Source organism: Morus notabilis, unplaced genomic scaffold (genome assembly GCF_000414095.1).
Source record: "Morus notabilis unplaced genomic scaffold, ASM41409v2 Scaffold120, whole genome shotgun sequence".
Lineage (NCBI taxonomy): Eukaryota > Viridiplantae > Streptophyta > Magnoliopsida > Rosales > Moraceae > Morus > Morus notabilis.
This window is the reverse complement of record NW_010367559.1, coordinates 350,592-369,990: the sequence shown is the minus strand read 5'-3', so window position 1 is coordinate 369,990 and position 19,399 is coordinate 350,592. Positions and strand designations below refer to the sequence as shown.

The following is a 19,399-nucleotide window of genomic DNA, read 5'->3' as shown; positions in this document are numbered from 1 at the left end:
TCTCGGCATTCCCTACGTAATGCGGGACTCACTCAATTACACGTTCTTGATTTTGTAAGTAAACACATGAATAGGTTAGATGGGAAAGGGAAACAGTCCTCCCTTTCCCTTTCCCTTCATGTGAAGTAAACATGCCCTTAATGAAAAACTTCTTATGGTAACTAACACTTTTTTTTTTCCATGCCTCTGTGCACCTGACTAATCCCTAAGAGTATGTGTAGACCCTCCTATCCGAACACACGGGGACAAACTGAGGGAGGTACCCCAAGGGGAATCGAACCCAAGACCTCCCGCTGTAAGGTGAGGTCCTGAGCCCACTTAAGCTACCCCTTGGGGAGTGTACCCAACACCTTTTATAAAAAAAAAATGAAAAACTAACACCTCTTACCGTAACCAATTTTTTTTTTCTTATACTCGTTAGTAACATAAAACATTAAAAGCGTGCAGATATTTAGTATACCACAAACGTAATCAGAGTAAATATACAGTATGCAGAATATGACTCCACAATCTTTACAAAATGAATAAACTAATATCACAATCAAGTCTAGGAAATCATCTGCAACAAAAATTAATTATAACAGTCAGATAGCAAAGACTCACGTGAAATGTTCAGAGAAACCTTCAGCAGATCGCTTTGCAGATGGGAAGAATTCCAGAAGACTGTCCTCCACTTTACCCCGCTTCAGAATTGAAATCAAATCATCAAGGCTATTATCAACCAGATACTCCTTGAAAAAGTCTGTTATAAATGGAAGGACTAGCCCTTTGCCAACAAGATTATCCTTAAGCAATGGCTGGAACACAGTCTCCGGAGGAAGACCCGATAGCTTCTGTGAGAATGCAAGTGCTGTGAAAATTGCCAGCTTCTTCCTGTCATTCTCCTCAAAAAGCTCAAGAGACTGGAGGAATTTTCGCATGACATTTTCAAGATTTTTTATGAGGAATGGCCTCCGCCTAAGAATTTTCTGTATGTAGATCACAGATGGTAAGATAACTTCACGTTTAGGCTCATAATCTAGTATAGAGTAGGGATGGCGCTCCCCCTCATCAGGTTTTGTTGTTCCAGGTTGTGTACGGCCCCCAGTGAAAATAACCTGTAGTTGCACAAAGAGTAAAACTTCACAGTTTCATTAAAATGCATTCAGAAAGTAAACAAGCTAAGGGAATGATTTTTTGCTTCTTTTTTTTTTTTGCCACAATCACATGGATATATCTGTAAAAAGAATTTGATTCCTATATCCAGCTCATAGAGTTGGAACATATAATCACCATTACTCCAAAACGATGCTAAACAGATGGAACCTAACAAAAGATATAAAAAATGAAACAAAGAAACTTGCCTCAAAAAAGGTGTCGCCGTATCTTGAGAAGTTAAGGTCTGAAGACTCAAAGCTCTTGGCAACAGCTTCCTGCACAAAAGAAAAGACAAGTGAATTACATAAAATTCAGACTTATGAAGACACGCTAATTTTATAATGCACATACAAGATAAACTTACCAAATCACCAGCATTATCCAAATAAATCTGGACCACTGCATCCGCAAAAGCTGCAGGGTCCAGCGGCGCTGCAATGTTCCGTTTGCGGGTCTTAATCCGCGTGCCACTGTATATTAGACGCACAGGAAGAAAAAATTAAGTATGCGCAACGGGAGATTTGAGGTTATACTTCGGGAACAGCAGTAACAACAACAACAACAACAACACAAATGGAGGTGGTGTTGATGCTACTTGTGTGTATTTTATATTTTTATTCACAAATACATGCTACTCCAAAAAGTACGAAGAGCATATTCCAAGAAGTTTTAAGACTTACCCGAGAGTGGGTCTCTCCTTCGAGCTGCGCGTGAAAAAGCAAAGATTCAGTGAAAAAATAAATATAAAGTCAATCAATGAAAACTCAACAGTGAAGCCCAATTTGATCTAAAGTTTTCAATAAAAGAAACTTAAAAAATAGCTTGATAACATCCCAAGAACCAAGAAAACCCATAAAATCAACAAAGTTTTCCGCTAAAGTAGATTAGCCCGGTTAAAAGCTTCAAGAAATTAAAGAAAATAGTGCCTAAAAATCGGAGAACAATTCAAGAGAAAAGAGACCCAGGAAAAGAAAAGAAAAACCTCAAGAAATGGATTCCTTTTAGATCGAAAGTCACACACAGTTAATATATAGATAGATCGCAAAAGAAAAAACCAGGAAATGACCACTAAATATGACTTTCTTATTCCCAAAAATACCAAATAATAATTAATTCGAATCATACAATCTCAATTCCACCAAAAACCCCACATAAGATCGAGTGATTCCACGAAATGACTCGAATCAAACAATACACACCACAGAAATTCATACGAACCCACTAAATTAGAAACCCTAAGATAAGTTCACAAAAGATCAGAAATAACCAGATTCGTAAAGAAGACGCAGATCTGCGACAAAATACAGAAAAGAGGAAAGCAAAAGGGCATAGAAATTGAAGGATCCGGAAAAGAGATGGAGAAAAGAGAGATTATAACCTCATAAACCAAGACGAAGTGGGATCGGAGAAGCGGTGAGTCTGAGAGTGAGAGCTTGAGCGCCTTGAGATTAGACGGAGTGAGAAGAGGAAGAAAGAAAACAAAATGAGAGAGTTTTCGGTGGGTGCGTTTCCACGCTCGCTATTTATTCGGGGACGAAAATATCATTTCTACTATTTTACTGCTAGAAAGAAATGAAAAAACTTTTTTTTTTTTTTTTTCGATTTCAAAACGACGTGATATTTGCTTTTGTAGGTTTGATGTCGGTTAACGAAACGACATGTCGTTTGTTGCATATTTTCTTGAAAACGGCATGCTGTCGTTTTAGTTACAACATGGACTGTCGTTTATTTTATGTTGCTTATGATGAGGAAAGGAAGAAAATGGCATGCTATCGTTTTAGTTACAACAGGAATTGTCGTTTATTTATGTTGCTTATTTTATTTTTTATTTTTTATTTTTCAAAATGAAAGAAACAAATTTTTTTTGTCAGATTTGAAAGTTTCCAGTCGTTTAAATGAGTAGACGACAGGTCTTCTTTTACTTAAAAATTTTTCTGTCGTTTTTATGAAAAACGCGTTGGTCGTAATTCTGAAGCTTGCTTAGTTAAAAATAATGTGGTATCTCATTTCTCAATGCAAAGTTTTTTTCTTTTATAGCCCGTTTGATTCATGGATTAGAATTATGATATTATAATTATTTTTAATTTACGTGTGTTTTTTTATGAGAGAAAATATTATAACGAATCATAAATCATAATTCGAATCAGATAACAAATCTTCAAACCAAACGGGCTCTTAGAGATTCTTCAATGGAAAGTTTATTATGCCACTATTACCGTCAATTTCTTTGCCGTGGAGTGCAAGATGAGCAAATCAATCAAAATTTAAACTATTTTTTATCAAGTGGAATTCAACGAGAAAATTTTTCAACGCTCAAAATTCATGCGGACAATCATCATCTAATTGTTTGAAAATGCATGGCATATATGATGGTAAAGTACTAAAGTTAGAGAATTCTAAATTCTTCACAACTTATAAGGAGCTTTCTACAGTAAGGTATTATTAATGATAGTTGCACGTTTTTAAATATGTTTAAAAATATGTGGAACTAACACACACGCTGGATGGTTCAAACTATAGTCTTAGATAGGATTTCTTTTTTATACATAGAGTTATCAATTTTGTTATAGCCATGGTGATTTCAGTCAAAGATAATTGTCCCTAAATAGAGATCCCACCACAAAAAAACAAAAAAAAAAAGTGTTTTCCCTTGCATCTTTTTCCATTTTATGGTCATTCGGCACCTTATTTTAGGAAAAACACTAAACTATGTTTGGTATGAATGAAAAGTGGAAGGAAAGAAAATGTTGGAGGGATTTTAGGATGAAAATTGGTAAATTAACTTGTTTGGTAGAAAGGAAATTGAGAAGGAAAAGAAAATTGAAAGAAAAATGTAATGGGTGAGTCCCACCATATTTAATCTCTCCAAAAGTGGGAGGATTTTAAGAAGGAAAATGAATCTCTCAATGCCTTGCTTCTTCTTGTTTCGTTCTCTCTCTCTCTCTCTCTCTCTTTTTTTTTTTTTTTTTTTTTACAATTTACTCGTCTTTTTTTTTTGTCTAATATCAACGTTGTATGTTAATAAATCTCTCACTACCTTGCTTCTTCTTATTTCGTTCTCTCTCTCTCTTTTTTTTTTACAATTTGCTCGTCCTTTTTTTTTTTTTTTTTTTTTTTGCTTTTGCTTGTCTAATATCAACGTTGTATGTTAATGACTTGCTCTTGAAGGTGATGTACAACAATGAAGACTTGAAATCATATGGTTAAATTATGTTTTTTGTATCTTTATATATGTATGTATATGTGTGTGTATAATATAGATGGAATATATGTTCAAGTTACATGAATTTTTCGAGTTAATTTGATGTTGAATAATACTGTATTATTTATATTTTTATTAGAAAAGAATATTAATAAAAAATATTTAGGCAAAAAAGTAATTACACCAATAATAATTTTTCCATCCCTTTAGTTTCACTTCCAATACCAAACAAGAGAAGGTAGATTCATTTTCTTTCTTCCCTATCATACCAAACAAGTCAAGGGAAAATCAAAATCTTTTATATCCTTCTAATTTTTTATGCATTATAATTTTACTTTCCTTCCTATTTTCTTTCCTTCTTACCAAACAGAGCCACCATATGTGCTAAGCACTACCGTCTAATAAAAGATGACCTCCACCCCCATATTGCGGGAGCCACCTTCAATTAGATGATGGTGTTTAGGTGCCCTGTAGCATTACTCTTGTTTTAGTGGTCCGAATCATCATCCTCTATCCTCTAAAATCTTAATGTACTTGAATAAGCTAAAGTAAAAGGAAACGATCACCTTTATAAATTTTTTATTTTGTTCGGGTGGAAAACTGTTCGCCCTCACACAGCCTTGTTGAAAAAGAACAGTGATTTATCCAATGCTTGGCAAAACATGGTTGTGGCAGGTGAAAAGTTTCTGCAACACGTCTCAACAATAAAGAAATCTGGTAGGAATCTTCTGCACCCTTTCTTTGCCTAGGGAATTTTGTAATGATGTATGATTTTTGGCTTTCTAAGCTTTTACATCAAAGATTAAAGGAGGATTGTGTGTATACGTGTACATGGATGAAATATTTTCATGAGGTCAAAAAAAGCATTAGAATTGAAAGATTTTAGCTCGAATAGGTCCAGTAAGAGCTGAAATTCACAAACAGCCATGAACATAAGTGCTCTCCAATGAGATAGTAAAGGCTTCTGATGATATTACCAGATTCTCCTGATTATTTTATCATACCATTTTCCTTATTCTGAGAGAGAAGGATGACAAATTCTTGGAGTAGAAATAAAACAGGTAACAGCAAATGCAATAAACACATCTCAACACAAAGAAGCAACTCTCAAATATGTGCAAAAGGAAAAATGGAAAAAAGATTATGAAAAATTTGTTCCACATGTAGCCGTGGAGGCAATTTCAAAACCATTTTCAACTGAAACACCTCGGGAATTGCAAGAAAAAGTTTCCAAAATGCTACCGAACGTGAGAAAGCGTTTCCAAAATCAACCAAAACATTTCCAAAAGTTTCTCAAATTTTTGCTATCTCTTCCTGCAACTGCATTTTAAATTGGATGACTTGAAACTTCCGCCACCCAAATCATAAATTAAGGGTGTGTTCTTTTCACAATTCAAATCAACTTAAACTTTTTTATGTGAGAAAATACACTGCAGCAAAAAAGTTGAATTTGAAAATATTTGTGAGAGAAAATACTATGTCGAAAGTAGCAAAAGAATTTGAGTTGGAAAAAAAACAAGGAAATCATCATAGTTTGTAATGCAAGAATTCAGATTATCAGAGAACCCAATTTCGGTCTCCATGGTTCAAGCTTTCCAAGTAAATGTACCATTAGGCAATTCATTGCAATTGAGGTGAGGAAACTCAGCACTCAAAACAACAACCTTTTTTTCTCAATCTGCCCACTTAGATTACTCAAATTATTAGACCATTCGTGCCGCAAAAGTCTCCAGAAAACTCGAAAAAAAAGCAAAAGAGTTTCATTCACGACATTCATCAAACACGTTGTGGACACTTCTCCAAAACCCAACAGCCAAAAACCATAACAAGAAAGGACCTCAAACCTATGACTTGTCTTCTCGAATGACTTGGGAATCAACGAGGAGCGATTCGTTAGGAAAGTTTTGGTCTTCTTGGCGGTTTTGTTGTTGCTCGGTGTTCATGAGGGTCTCCATGTCTCTCAGCCGCGTCTTCACCACGCTCGTGACCAGAACTGCAAAGCAAACAATCATTCGTAAGACAATGGATGTTTTTTTCTAAATGATTGGAGAGAGAGAGAGAGAGAGAGATTACTGGCGGCTGTGCCAATGGTCCAGAGCCAGAGGATCTTCAAACCGGGACTCTTCTCCCGCGGCATAACTACCAGGCTGCAGCGGCAGGCTTCTTGTTGGACTTGTTCAAGCTTTGGGCTTTTAGCTCCGTAGATCAAAACTTACACTAAAAAAGGGTAAGTCTACGGCTCCACCTCAGACACGTGGGGTGGGCCCACGCGGATTCAATAGGGGCATGAGGCCACCCCATGTGTCTGAGGAGCCACGGCGGAGCCGTTTAGTATTTTTATACAAATACTTATGAGATAGTGATGAGATTTATCCTCAGGGTCGGAGGATTCGTGTCATATTTCAGATCATAATTTATAATTTATTATAGTATTTTCTCTTATAAAAAATACACATAAATTAAAAATAATTCTGAATTTATCAACCAAACGTCTTCGTGATTCATGTCCCACATTCAAGTGAAGGTACTAATAAATTGATTTTAAAAAGCTGAAGTACCGTTTTAATATTATTAAACATGAGATATTAAGAGCTTTTTTAAATATACTATAAGTTATTAAAATAATTTTATCCTAAAATTTTTTTTAAAAAAGCTTATTTACATGAAAAAAATTATTTTTATAAGTCTAAATAAAAATTTACGTGAATAAATATTTTTAATAGCCCTAAATGAATCATTTACTGCTATATAAATGACTATTTATTTCAAATAATGTTAAAATATATTATTTACTTTAGTTTCAAAAATATGATACATAGTGGGCCCGAGTCTTTATATAGGCTGGATTTGGGCCAACTACAAATAGGAGCTATAGAATTTTTGGGCCTAGATTCTCATCCCAACCTAAGCCTTGGGGATTTAAGTGGGCCCGAGTATTTGTATAGGCTGGATTTGGGCCAACTAAGTTGGGCTTCAGGCCAGCCTGTCTCAATTGCCAGCCCTACATGTAGAACAACAATAAATATGCTTAGAGTTCATACCCTCGTAAATTACGTAACATTATAATGTGTGTCAACGGTAAGACTAAAGATGTCAATCGTGGCCCAACCCAGTTTGATCTGTTTAAATTAGGCCCAAACGTGCCTTATGTAGCTTTTAAACCAACCAATTTATTTATCGTGCCGGGCTTGACCTATTTAATTTTTATAGTGTCAATCTCAACCTACGACCTATTTATATTTGAATTGTGTCCTTAACGTGTTTATGTTATGCTCGTGTTTTTATCGTGCTCTTAACATGCCTCTGTCGTATCAAATAGCATATTTACAACAAATACAAAAAAAATAAGCTTTTTTTTAATAAAAGGAAATAAGCTTTTAACATAATGAAAATATTAAAGTCTTAACAAAAGAAAACATATCATTAATTAAAAAAAATAACCTCATTAAAAATTTTACTAAGCAAAACCATTAGGATAAAATCTTGATAAAAAAACTTCTTAATAAAACAAATATTTTTATAACATGTAAAATATATTAATAAAATTAATTTTATACTTCATCTTCATTAATTGGGCCATATGGTGCTTTTAACGTGCTCGTGCCGTGCTCTTAGTATATCGTGCATTAACGTGTTTTCATATCTAAAAGTTACGTCAAGCCTAACCCATTTTATAATCGTGTCATGTCATACCGTACTTACTTTTTAACGTGTCTGGCTCTGCCGGTCTATAAAGCCTGACCCATTTTGACATCTCTAGGTAAGACACATGCTCTAGACTATAGAAACGTCTAAATGATAATTTTGATACTGTTCATTATTTCTTTCGGCCTTGAAACAACCATTCCCATTGCTAGATGATAATCATGCTTCTCTCGCCTTTGAACACGCCAACTTTGATTTATTGTGTGCTTCAGCTAGTTGTATATGCACATATACGTATTTTATTTTTCAAAGGGAAAGGAAATGTGGACTTTGAATCCGTTCAAGGTGACGAAGTTGACTTGGGGCTAAAATCCACTCAGAAGTTGGTGCTTGATTTTTTTTTTCTTGCCAATTTGCTATCATGATTTCTTATAAACAATAATAATAAGAATCAATTATATTAATAATTTAAAGATCACGAATAAAGGTCTATTGGGGGTGGGCTTCATCTATTTAAAACAAATAGTGGGCTTCATTGAAGCATCAATTAGTCATCGTTCATTTCACCGATTTGAGTTTTCAGTTTTAGATTTTTACAGTAAAAAACTCTCAGAAAATGTCACATCTAACTTTTTCTGCTACAGTGAAAAACTCTCAGAAAATGTCACATCTCAGCTCGAATTAAAAATTCGAATCCGCGAAATGAACGAGGCCTAAATATCTGAAGAAAACTTGTCAAAATAATTGACCTTTTCTTTTCTTTTTTTTTTTAAATGAAAAGTTTGAAGTAACCCAATATCAGATTTCTTTAACCAAGTTATATTTTATTATTCATTATTTTATTAAAAGATTGTCATTGTTACATCAAGATATATGTATATATATTTTTGTACATAAAGATATACGTGTATATTTATATATATTTTATACATATATATATAGATGTATCAATATTTATGTACAAACCATATATTAGTTAATGTTTTCAGCGCTAAAAATGTATTTTATGAATAGCATTGGTTTTTGGACATGTCAATAATACTATAAGAATCCCTTCTTTCAAACTATATATCAAAATATTGCATCTTACATCTGACTTCATTAAATTTAATACCCATTTGTTTAAAAATGAATAAAAACGTAATTTTGTTTGTTATTGCACAGCGCGTGGCCGCCCGTCCAATGGAGCACAGGTGATCAAGACCCATTAGATGATGAGATCTTTCATTGATTAGCTGGTTAAATTGGCAATAATTTTATTATTTTATTTTATTTTTTCCCCTTTTCCCTCACTTATGTTGTGAATGCAAAATTTTGCATGTTGCAGCTAAATACTGGATATCCTATCAAATTTAATTATTTAAGGTGTCTGAAATTATACGTAAAATAAAAAGCTTACGTCAAATAATAACCAACTTCCTTAAACAAAAGACTTTTCTTACTAAATAAAGTTTTTGCTTTAGAATCAACATCTACTTCCTAATTAAAAAAATATATAGCTACTTCTATTTTTTTTTTTTTTTTGGAATAAAAGGATATTCTTTTTGTCAAATCATATTGGAGCAAGAAAATGTGAGAGATTTTTTTTTTTTTTTTTTTTTAATATAAAAAAATTGTGGCTCCAAAACATGTGAGCTATTGAAATCGAGCTACTGCTACACCCTTTTTTGGGTCGCCCATTTTAAGTTGAATTATTACTAATTCCTTACAATGTCCTCTCTCGATCTAGATGTTATTATTTTTTCAAATAGAGAATTTTCCAGTCAACATACTTTTTTGCTTGGATATCGTTTCGTTGTAGTTGTTTTTTTTTTTTTTTTTTAAGGTAAAACGAGGACTTACATTAATATCAGCAATTTTAACCATAATTACCTAAGAAGAAGTGTACAAGCTTGAATATTTCATCCCAGCTTTCCTGGAGATCCAAATAAGATTCTGTCTTGTATTTAAAAAAAAAAACTTACTTATTTATTTTTTCCATACATCAAATCCTGAAAATTCTAAAGGAAACTCTGAACAGTTGAATGACTAATGAATTGAATTGCTGTAAAAACATCCATTACTTCTATCCATATCCGATTAGATGATTATGTTGCATTTTTTTTTTTGTTGCCTTTCCTTTTTTTTAGAATATATATATATATATATATATATATCAGATCAGTCAACACGTGATGGTCAATACTGTCCAGCGAATTCAACATTATTTTATTTGTTCCATTAAATATTACTCTCTCAGTCTCCTGGGTAGGTAGTTGCCTCAGTGGTAGGCAAACCACTAGTCAACCATAAGATGCACGTATTATCAAATCAAAAGGAAAAAAAATATGCAAGTGTAACATGTGTTAAGAGTCCTTTGGACTTTTTTTAGACTTACAAATATAAAGTTAATTTTACGTACAAATTCCATATAAAGAATGTGGCACTTTCTAATAAATCACATGAATGATGAACCCAAGCTGTCATTTTACTTTACTATTTTAAGAATTTATATAAAAAGTGCTCTTAAGTTTGTACCCCGACAATACATTTTAAAATTATTAGCGGTGTTAGTCCTTAAACTATTTCGTATTATGATGCTTCATTTTCTCTACAAATTACTCTACAATTTTTTATTTTTTTAACAGTTTTAAGGCTCCGTTCTTTTTGCTGATTCGAGTTTAGAATTCGAGTTTTGTTACATTAAAAAGCTTTCAGAAACAGTCACATTTAACTTTTTCGTTACAGTAAAAAGCTCTCACACAACATTACATCTCAACTCGAATTAGCGAACCGAACGGACTCGTAAGAAGTAATATTGTGTCAATCACCTGATAAACAACAATTTTAGTAAGGAAAGCGTATAACTAATCCAATTCCAACCAAACTTCATTTTACACAAAAAAAAAAAAAAAAAAAAACCTTTATTTAAAAAAAAAAGGAAAAAAGAAAAAAGAAAAAAGAAAAAATCCAACCAAACTTTACACGACAATATGAGGAAAAACGTACCTTTTGCAAACATTATTTTTCCTGTTCTGCCTGGCATTGTTTTTAACGCCATTCACATAAAATCCTATTTGGTATTTCCTGACTCCCAAATCCGAATGGTGTTACTGTCAATTATTTTCACATTCACCAAAAGGAAAAAAAAAAAAAAATTAAGCTCATTTTCACAGCTGAGAAAACAATGGTAACCATTAAAAAAAAAAAAAAGACAAAGGAGAAAAAAAAATTAAGGGGTACACCTTCTTGCCAATCGAACAAATGGTGTATCCTTTTGTCACATAAAAATATAACTTTCTTGAACGTCAATTTGTACCCAATTTTGTCCCTTTTTAACATTGTCCAAATCATACACCATGACCATATTTATTCAAGGAAAAACTCCGGCATTAGAAGAAAAAAAAAAGAAAATCGAAATTGACGTTCGTATTCAAACCGTTTGACTTAGTAAATTCAATAGGTATTTAAGAAATTGGGACTTCTTCCGGAGAATACCGGAATTCTGCACTTTTTAATTATTAAATTTGCACCAAAATTTATTTATTTTATATATTTATTTAATTTAATATAATTTTAATTAAATTTAACAGTTAAAAAAATAATAAACACTAGTATTTTTATTAAAAAAAATACTATTTCTCTATTGTTATATGAAATTTACAAAATGGAAGAAAAGGAAAAATAGTAACAACCTAATGAGTAAAATTTGAAAAAAAGAGAGAAATAAGTCACTGTTTGAGATAAATTAAAATTAATAAGTTAATAGTTTACATAAGTTAATAAATAAGTTAAATTACTGTTTTCGTTCATAATTTGTCTGGTTATGAACCATAACTTGATAAGTTATTCACGATTTTTATCAATAATTTGTCTAGTTATAAACCATAACTTGTCAAATTTATCCATAACTTATCTGGTTATAAATTATAACTTGATAAGTTATGATCTATTAATTTATATAACTAAAAATTAATCTATCATATTGATATATTTTCTACTATTTTCGTAAAATTTATAATATTTTATTTATTGGCTGCTGAGAAATTAATATACCATGAATTGGCATTATATATATGGCATACTGAATCCGACAATGGTGGATTTTGGGTCCTCGTAATTATTTGCCGAATGCGTACAACTTTTTTGTGCTGAAAAATAACTAAAATGGCTCTCACTTCCCAACTCGTTAATACCACAACCAGGCTCTCTTTGGCCCCAAAATCTTCCCATATCCTCTCTTCTTCTTTTTCCCATTTTGCCCATAACTCTTCTCTCCGATTCTCTCTTTCCCCCAAGACCTTCTCTCCTCTCACCGCCAGGGTTTCTCTCTCCTCCAAGACAACCGCCATGGGAGACGCTCCTGATGCCGGCATGGACGCCGTCCAGAGACGCCTCATGTTTGAAGACGAGTGCGTTTTAACTCTAGTCTCTTTATGATTTTGATCTTCAAGAACTTCAAAATCATGAATTTTCATCTTCAAGTTTCTAATTGTTTGCTTTCCTGTATGATTTTGTGTTATGCTCTTTCACCAAAACAAAAAATCTGAAGATTGAGAATTATGTGGAAGAAAGGACTTTTTTTTTATTGAATTTTTTTTTTTATTGATTTGTTTGTTCTTCGTTTGGCTGCTGAGAGAAGGGAGTCATGGAGAAGGAATTGAAATTTTCAACGCTCTCTCTCTCTCTCTCTCTCTCTCTGCATCCCTGAATAATGATTTTCTTGTTATACTGTGTTCGGTTGATGAGAAAAATGGAATTTAGGCGTCTTTCATTTCATCAATTTGAGTTTTTAATTTTAGATTTTTATAATAAAAATTCGTAAAAATTTGTCACATTTAACTTTTTTTTTTGTTACAGTAAAAAAATTTTTAAAAAATATTATATCTCAACTTAAATTAAAAATTTAAATTCGTGAAGTGAAAACTTAAATCTGTGAAGTGAAGAAGCCTAAGTTGTTTTGTTTTATGATTTTTCGTTTATGCTCATCTTTGCTGCGGAAATGAAAAAACTCTGACTACTATGACTTTGACAGGTTTTTTTTTTTTTTTTTTTTTTTTTTTAATCTAGTCAGAACCAGAACAAACTTCTTGGCTATGTTTTCGTTGTTTTTAAGGCTTAGATGGCTTATAGATTTAATTTCTTCTTTTGGTCCAGCAAGGAAAGAAAATGAAATCTGGGGTTTGTTTTCAGAAAAAAAAGGGAATACGTTGGCTGAGCTGATAATTTGGTATAGTCAAATGGTTTGGGATTTTTATTCAATCAAATTGTTGATGCTCTAATTGGGGCCGAAAAACATCGACTTATCTAAATTTTTATTCGAATCTATGTATATACCAATATTTGTAGGGGGTTTTTTTTTTTTGTGTGGTTTTTAATGCATTGATGTATCTCTGATGCATTATTTTTTATTTTATTTTTTTATATTAATTATTCCTCTTTCATCGAGCTTAAAACGATCTTTATTTGTTCTTTCTACAGATGCATTCTAGTGGATGAGAGTGATCGTGTGGTTGGTCATGATAGCAAATACAATTGTAAGTAGACATCGGGCTTCAACCTTCTTTTGGCGCATTTCTTTGTGTTTTGCTTTAACAAATATTTTTCTATCCTAAACCAGACACAGTCTGTTAATGTTGGCTGCTTTCATGTTATGATCTAAGAACAATTTCTTCATATTGTTGATTATTTTACTTTGTAGAGCTCCAGAATCCTATAATTTTTTGCCTTTTGTGTGGATGGTGGTGAACATTCTGCTGGATCCTTAGCATGGTTCTTTAATTGTCTCAGTTCTGTAAAACTGCAGGTCACTTAATGGAGAAGATTGAAAAAGATAATCTGCTTCACAGGGCTTTCAGTGTGTTTTTGTTTAACTCAAAATATGAGTTGCTTCTTCAGGTATTTTTTTCATATATCAAGTTTGTTGAACTGGAAGCTTGCAGACTTGAACACAGAAAATATCAATGGTGAAAGAAAATATTTGCACTAAAAACAATGTCTTAATTTCAGAAGTTTTGTGGAACTTACATGGACTATATTGACGGCTTACAGGATTAAATGACCTATAGAAAAGTAACACGTTATTGGTTGCATCACGTTATTGGTTGAATTGTAAACTTAAAACCGCTTGCATACTTGAAAAACAAGCAAGCGTATGGGTGTAAATGTTTCTGTTTATGCGTGATATCAGGACTAGGAGTGAAGCTACATCTTAATTTTGCTATGAATTTATCAGAAATTTAGATTCAAGTGTGAGTTGCTTAGATGGAGAGTGGTCGAAATTCTTTGAATTGGATATCCCAGATTAAATGCAAAAAGAAGCAAGTTTATACTTTATAGTGCCACGTAAATGAAGGAACTGAGTCATAATTCGACCCATGCATATAACATATTAAACAATTGTCATTTTTTATTCACCTTAGTATTCGATATTAGTAATTGGTGCCGCTGATTGTAGGCTGTTATTTACTTCCATGTATCACTCTATATGTTGTCATCTACACTGTGTCGATCAATACTTTGGAAAGAAATTTCATTGGCTAAATGACATCAAGGTCACGGATACATTTCTTTTTGTGCTCTCTTTGAAGATATTTAGGCTAGTTTAATTGAACGGCTGTTTATTTCTGCTTGGGAACATTTCTGGTGATAAGTTTGTCTTATGAGATGTGCCTACTTCTGTCTGTTTTTACCTCTACAGCAAAGATCCGGAACAAAGGTAACATTCCCTCTTGTATGGACAAACACCTGTTGCAGCCATCCACTCTACCGTGAATCTGAACTTATTGAGGATGATTACCTTGGTATGAATTTCTGTATAAGTAGATATTCCAATTTTCCTTGAAAACTTACTTGCCCTAACTTTTGTTATTGTTTTTGTTCTCTCTCATCACCAGGAGTAAGGAATGCAGCACAAAGAAAGCTTTTTGATGAACTGGGTATTGCTGCTGAAGATGTCCCAGTTGACCAGTTTACCCCTCTAGGCAGGATTCTGTACAAGGCACCCTCTGATGGCAAGTGGGGCGAACACGAACGTAATAATTCGAACTTTAATTTACTTAACGTCACTTTTTTGGTACTTTTGCTCATTTTATAAAATAGTCTTTGAGTTAGATTAGGAACATTGGTGCCGCAACTGGTCTCTATTGGAAAATTTTCGCGTGCTAGTTGCAACACTTGAGTACATTGATAATTTTTGATTTGCCGTTTGTTTGATTTATAAATATGAGATTATTCATGGTAAACGTGGCTAGCAAATTTGATTTTCAATCCATCAATTAATTATGAAAGGTGTCTTCCGTCAAAAGTCTCATTGTTTTGATTTTTGTGTTCACTTCTTTGTCATCATTTCCTTGTATTGCAGTTGATTACCTGCTCTTCATTGTCCGAGATGTTAGTGCCCATCCAAACCCTGATGAAGTTGCTGATATCAAGTACGTAAACCGCGATCAGTTGAAAGAGCTCTTGAGGAAAGCAGATGCCGGGGAGGGCGGTTTAAAGCTGTCCCCTTGGTTCAGACTGGTTGTAGACAACTTCTTGTTCAAATGGTGGGATCATCTTGAGAATGGCACACTCAAGGAGGTTATTGACATGAAAACCATTCACAAGTTGACTTGAAAAGCGCAGTTTTTTGTGGTGTCGTAGTAGCCTTTCTTCCAATAAGTTTGCACACCAAGTGGGTTTCCAAATAAGTAGGCACTGGAACTCTTTTGTATTTGCTTCATTCTACTTTTTGCCCACAAGGCAAAAAAAGGGAAAAAAAGAAAAAAAAGAAAGAAAAAACTCTTAACTTATGGCGTGCTGATGGTAAGTTTTGAGTGAACATTCGAAAAACAAGCCTCGGATCTGTGATGGAGTACATGCTTTATGCATTTGGGGAAGCTAATAAGAATCTTAGTGGCTGTTTCTGTTCTCTTTAATAGTATTGGTGTCTCTGCTTGTTCTCTCTTTTTGTTAATTAATTAATTTGATCGCTTAATTTGAAAACAAAACATCACCTTGTTTGCTCTCCATTGATATGATTATAAGAGGATTGAGGGAAGATTCAAACTTTAAACACTTGTAAAGAGTTTGGGCTTCTCCTCTCCGTAGTTATCTTATCCAGCGTTGGGCACATTTTACTTTGTAGTATTCGTATTTTGTTATATTGCTGTATTGTCGCCATGATATAATAAATGTTTTCAAAAAAAAAAAAAATTGGTATACTAAATAGTAATGATTAAGTTTTAACAGTTCTATTAGGAAATACATAGAATAAACTAACTACATTAATTTAAAGGTGATTTATATTTGCCTTATAATATTGAGAATTTGAGACGCACAAGGTTATTATGTATAAAGGGTGATTGGCTTGTTAGTTATTAAACTATGAGCATAGTAACAATTTAGTTCGTGAATTCTTAATTTTTGTAGAGTACTAATCTATGGCTTGTTATATTTTCTTTGAACATTTGTTTTTTCACACTAATACTAGGATTGACTTATAATTTTTAAAATTTAACGTAAAAAATGACATCATCATCATCATCATCTGATTGTTACATAAAAATTTACATAAATAATAAGATACTATTGACTCGTAACGTAAAAATTTACATAAATAATAAGACACGATTGACTCGTAATTATCTATCTTGAATCGTAAAAGTTCATCTTCAATTGATGTTCAAGAATCTAAATTATAAAAAAAAAAGGATAATATGTCAAAATTAAAAGTTTACCGATTAAAGTATTACCATATAGTTCATCAACTAATTGTGTTGAATGCTGAAAACCAATGTATTTTTGTGATTTTTTTTCCTTTTTATTTTTGAGGGGAGGATTTAACCACGTCTATTTCGATCCATCACGTATGTCAAGTTGTCAACAACTAAAAGGGCAAATCCAATGAATCAAAAAAAAAAAAAAAATATATATATATATATATATATATATAGAAGCGTGAACCTTGGTGGCTGCTGGCTCAGACGTCATTTTGTGACCAAAGCACTAATGAAATACAGATGCCACTTGCCACTCACACATGAAGCCATCATTATCAGATGAAGATCTGCACAACGCAATCCCACCATAAAACCGCCATTTTCTAACCCTAAATACACCAATTATTTGATTAAATATCTCCCCAGTCACGCTCCATTCAAGCGGGTGATAGAACTCCCCATCCCAATCTATTTTTTTTTTTTTTTCTTTTTGAGGGAATCCCAATCTAAATTTTAAAAGCACCTCCAATTTCTTATAGTTGGACTTAATTTTCAGTTCCCACTAAAAAAATTAACAATGACCAAATCAATCCAATATTAATAATATATTAGTCATATTAAAAGTAAAAAAAAAAAAAGAAAACTAACAATTAATAGCGATATTTTTATTTTAATTTAATAGTTGACGTTTGAGAGTAGGACCACATGGGTCAGTCATTACTTCTCATTAGACGGCTCATTTTGTTTTCATTAGTGATAATTAAAAAGTTAAGGTGATGTTTAGTAGAGAGATTCGTTCTTTGATTTGAATCATGATTCATGGTTTGTTATAAGATTTTTTCTCATAAAAAATATACGTAAATTAAAAATAATTCTAATCACATAATTTTAATCTATGAACCAAATAGAGTCTAAAAATTAGTGAATCACGTGAAAAGGGCAAAAAAGAAGAAGAAAAGAAAATAGATCTGAGAAAACAAAAAGTAGTAAAATTACATAAGAATTTGAAATGCGATCGAAATAGTAATCCACGCGCTTTACTGCTAACACAGAAATACAGATCCTCTCTCTGTTTTTCAAGTATTTATCATCCTAGGTTTCTTGTGAGCGAGAGTCAGTGCTGAGAAGCTCTCTCTCTCTCTCTCTCTCTCTCTCTCAGGCTGTGCATATTCTTAAATAGCTGGAGCTTAGCGTTGTTACGGTGGCCGACGCTGATCGCAGGTAAAAACTTTGAACTGTCGGATCATCTCTCCTTTTTATCTTGATTTCATGAACTTCCTGTTTGTTTCCCGAGAAACTTGGAAGATAAATTGATTTGGGATGAAATTTTGAACGCATACGTTTTATGTTCAAATTTTGATTTTCTTTTGCATTTCTATCAGTTTCTCTGCATCTAAAGCAGACTCGATTACTGGATGCCGACGAAAAGTACCGTGATTTCAAGCAATTCGGCTAAAAAAATTGTTTAACAGCCTTTATTTTGATAAACTAGTCGTTATTATTTTAATTTTGTCATACTTAATCTGCGATTTATTGTTAGTTATGCCATAATAATTCTCAAAAGCCTTCGGATCCACTTGTTTACCGGCTCGCACCCCCACACATACATGTAAAGATGTATATATAGCACATAAAAAGATATTGTTCTGTCGTTCCCTTTTCTAAGTTTCAGGTTAAGTTATATATACGTAGAAGAGAGTGATTAGGGAAGGAAAGTTAGGTTCCTGAACCATAGGATCTGTGCCTTTTTGGTGTCTCTTATCAATTCTGAGCTTCTTCATATTGAGATTCCTTCATTCCAATTTGATTTTGATTTAGTTTTTAATTTGACATTGTCTTCTTCACTCTTCTTTCTTATCACTAAAGAATCAGAGTTTTCGGTTTAATGGTGAATTAGTGTCAATTGGGTTATACTAGTCTATATTAAAAGAATTTGGTGTTTGTCCTATGATTCTATCTTGAAGATACTTGCCCTAAATGGCCTTGGTTACAACTGCTGAAGTTTGTGATGCAAACTCACAACTAATTGCGAGCGGCGAGCTCCGGGCACTCCAGCCAATTTTTCAGATATATGGCCGTCGACAGGTGTTCTCCGGACAAATAGTTACCCTCAAGGTGTTTGAAGACAATGTGCTGGTTCGCGAGTTGCTTGAGGAGAAAGGCAATGGCAGAGTTCTTGTTGTGGACGGTGGTGGAAGCTTGAGATGTGCTATATTGGGTGGTAATCCTGTAGTTCAAGCTCAGAACAATGGATGGGCAGGGATAGTGGTGAATGGATGTATAAGAGATGTTGATGAGATTAATGGATGTGACATTGGGGTGAGAGCTTTGGCCTCCCATCCAATGAAAGCTAATAAGAAGCGGCACGGAGAGAAGCATGTTCCAATAAGCCTTGCAGGGACAAGGATCCGAGACGGCGAATGGCTCTATGCAGACACCGATGGAATTCTGATTTCTCCAACTGAGTTATCTGTCTAAACCATTGAAAGAGAGATAGTTTTCGATACATGATCATATGCTGCGAGTTTGTTTTCCTGTAATGCTCTGTAAGTTTACTTCGTGTCCTTGAGTTATCTGTATTAGCTTGAACCCGCAATAATGGTAATCTGGTTTTGATATCTATTTCATGTTCAATCAATTTCATTGGAATCTTTAAATGCCCTGTTCCTTTTACTGAAAACGTGATCACAATCTCAACGGAGGGAAAGTTGCTGAATCTTATCAATAATAGTAT

The 19,399-nt window shown here is 33.2% G+C and overlaps 3 protein-coding genes and 1 long non-coding RNA gene across 4 annotated transcripts in view; 2 read left to right on the top strand and 2 right to left on the bottom strand.

Moving 5' to 3' along the window:
- Positions 1–2,660, bottom strand: part of LOC21398252 (basic leucine zipper and W2 domain-containing protein 2) — a 5,460-nt gene extending 2,800 nt beyond the window's left edge. The window contains exons 1-5 of the mRNA XM_024175205.1: positions 2,516–2,660; positions 1,818–1,841; positions 1,502–1,607; positions 1,344–1,412; positions 604–1,097 (exon numbers count right to left, since the gene is read on the bottom strand). Of these exons, the coding sequence (XP_024030973.1) occupies positions 604–1,097; positions 1,344–1,412; positions 1,502–1,607; positions 1,818–1,841; positions 2,516–2,520 (698 nt within the window). The 5' untranslated portion in view covers positions 2,521–2,660. The remainder of the gene's footprint in view (positions 1–603; positions 1,098–1,343; positions 1,413–1,501; positions 1,608–1,817; positions 1,842–2,515) is intronic.
- Positions 2,661–6,004: 3,344 nt separating this feature from the next.
- Positions 6,005–6,591, bottom strand: LOC112094425. Its single transcript, XR_002903519.1, has 2 exons — positions 6,413–6,591; positions 6,005–6,332 (listed from the first exon to the last, which is right to left on the bottom strand). It is a non-coding gene; the product is annotated as an uncharacterized LOC112094425 (long non-coding RNA).
- Positions 6,592–12,060: 5,469 nt separating this feature from the next.
- On the top strand, positions 12,061–16,062 carry LOC21398251 (isopentenyl-diphosphate Delta-isomerase I). Its single transcript, XM_010112783.2, has 6 exons — positions 12,061–12,375; positions 13,445–13,500; positions 13,770–13,861; positions 14,664–14,766; positions 14,860–14,997; positions 15,327–16,062. The coding sequence occupies exons 1-6, from the start codon at positions 12,131–12,133 to the stop codon at positions 15,578–15,580; spliced, it is 888 nt and encodes a 295-aa protein (XP_010111085.2). The 5' UTR covers positions 12,061–12,130; the 3' UTR covers positions 15,581–16,062.
- A 1,677-nt stretch (positions 16,063–17,739) lies between these two features.
- On the top strand, positions 17,740–19,299 carry LOC21398250 (putative 4-hydroxy-4-methyl-2-oxoglutarate aldolase 2). The gene is made up of 2 exons (XM_010112782.2): positions 17,740–17,886; positions 18,630–19,299. The coding sequence occupies exon 2, from the start codon at positions 18,643–18,645 to the stop codon at positions 19,141–19,143; it is 501 nt and encodes a 166-aa protein (XP_010111084.1). The 5' UTR covers positions 17,740–17,886; positions 18,630–18,642; the 3' UTR covers positions 19,144–19,299.
- The last annotated feature ends 100 nt before the right edge of the window (positions 19,300–19,399 follow it).

Bases quoted from the DNA above. Each gene is read 5' to 3' on its own strand.
- LOC21398251 (XM_010112783.2), top strand. From the start codon at position 12,131: ATGGCTCTCACTTCCCAACTCGTTAATACCACAACCAGGCTCTCTTTG. The intron at 13,501-13,769 runs GTAAGTAGACAT...GTAAAACTGCAG, and splicing joins TCATGATAGCAAATACAATT to GTCACTTAATGGAGAAGATT. The intron at 14,998-15,326 runs GTAATAATTCGA...CTTGTATTGCAG, and splicing joins CAAGTGGGGCGAACACGAAC to TTGATTACCTGCTCTTCATT.
- LOC21398250 (XM_010112782.2), top strand. From the start codon at position 18,643: ATGGCCTTGGTTACAACTGCTGAAGTTTGTGATGCAAACTCACAACTA.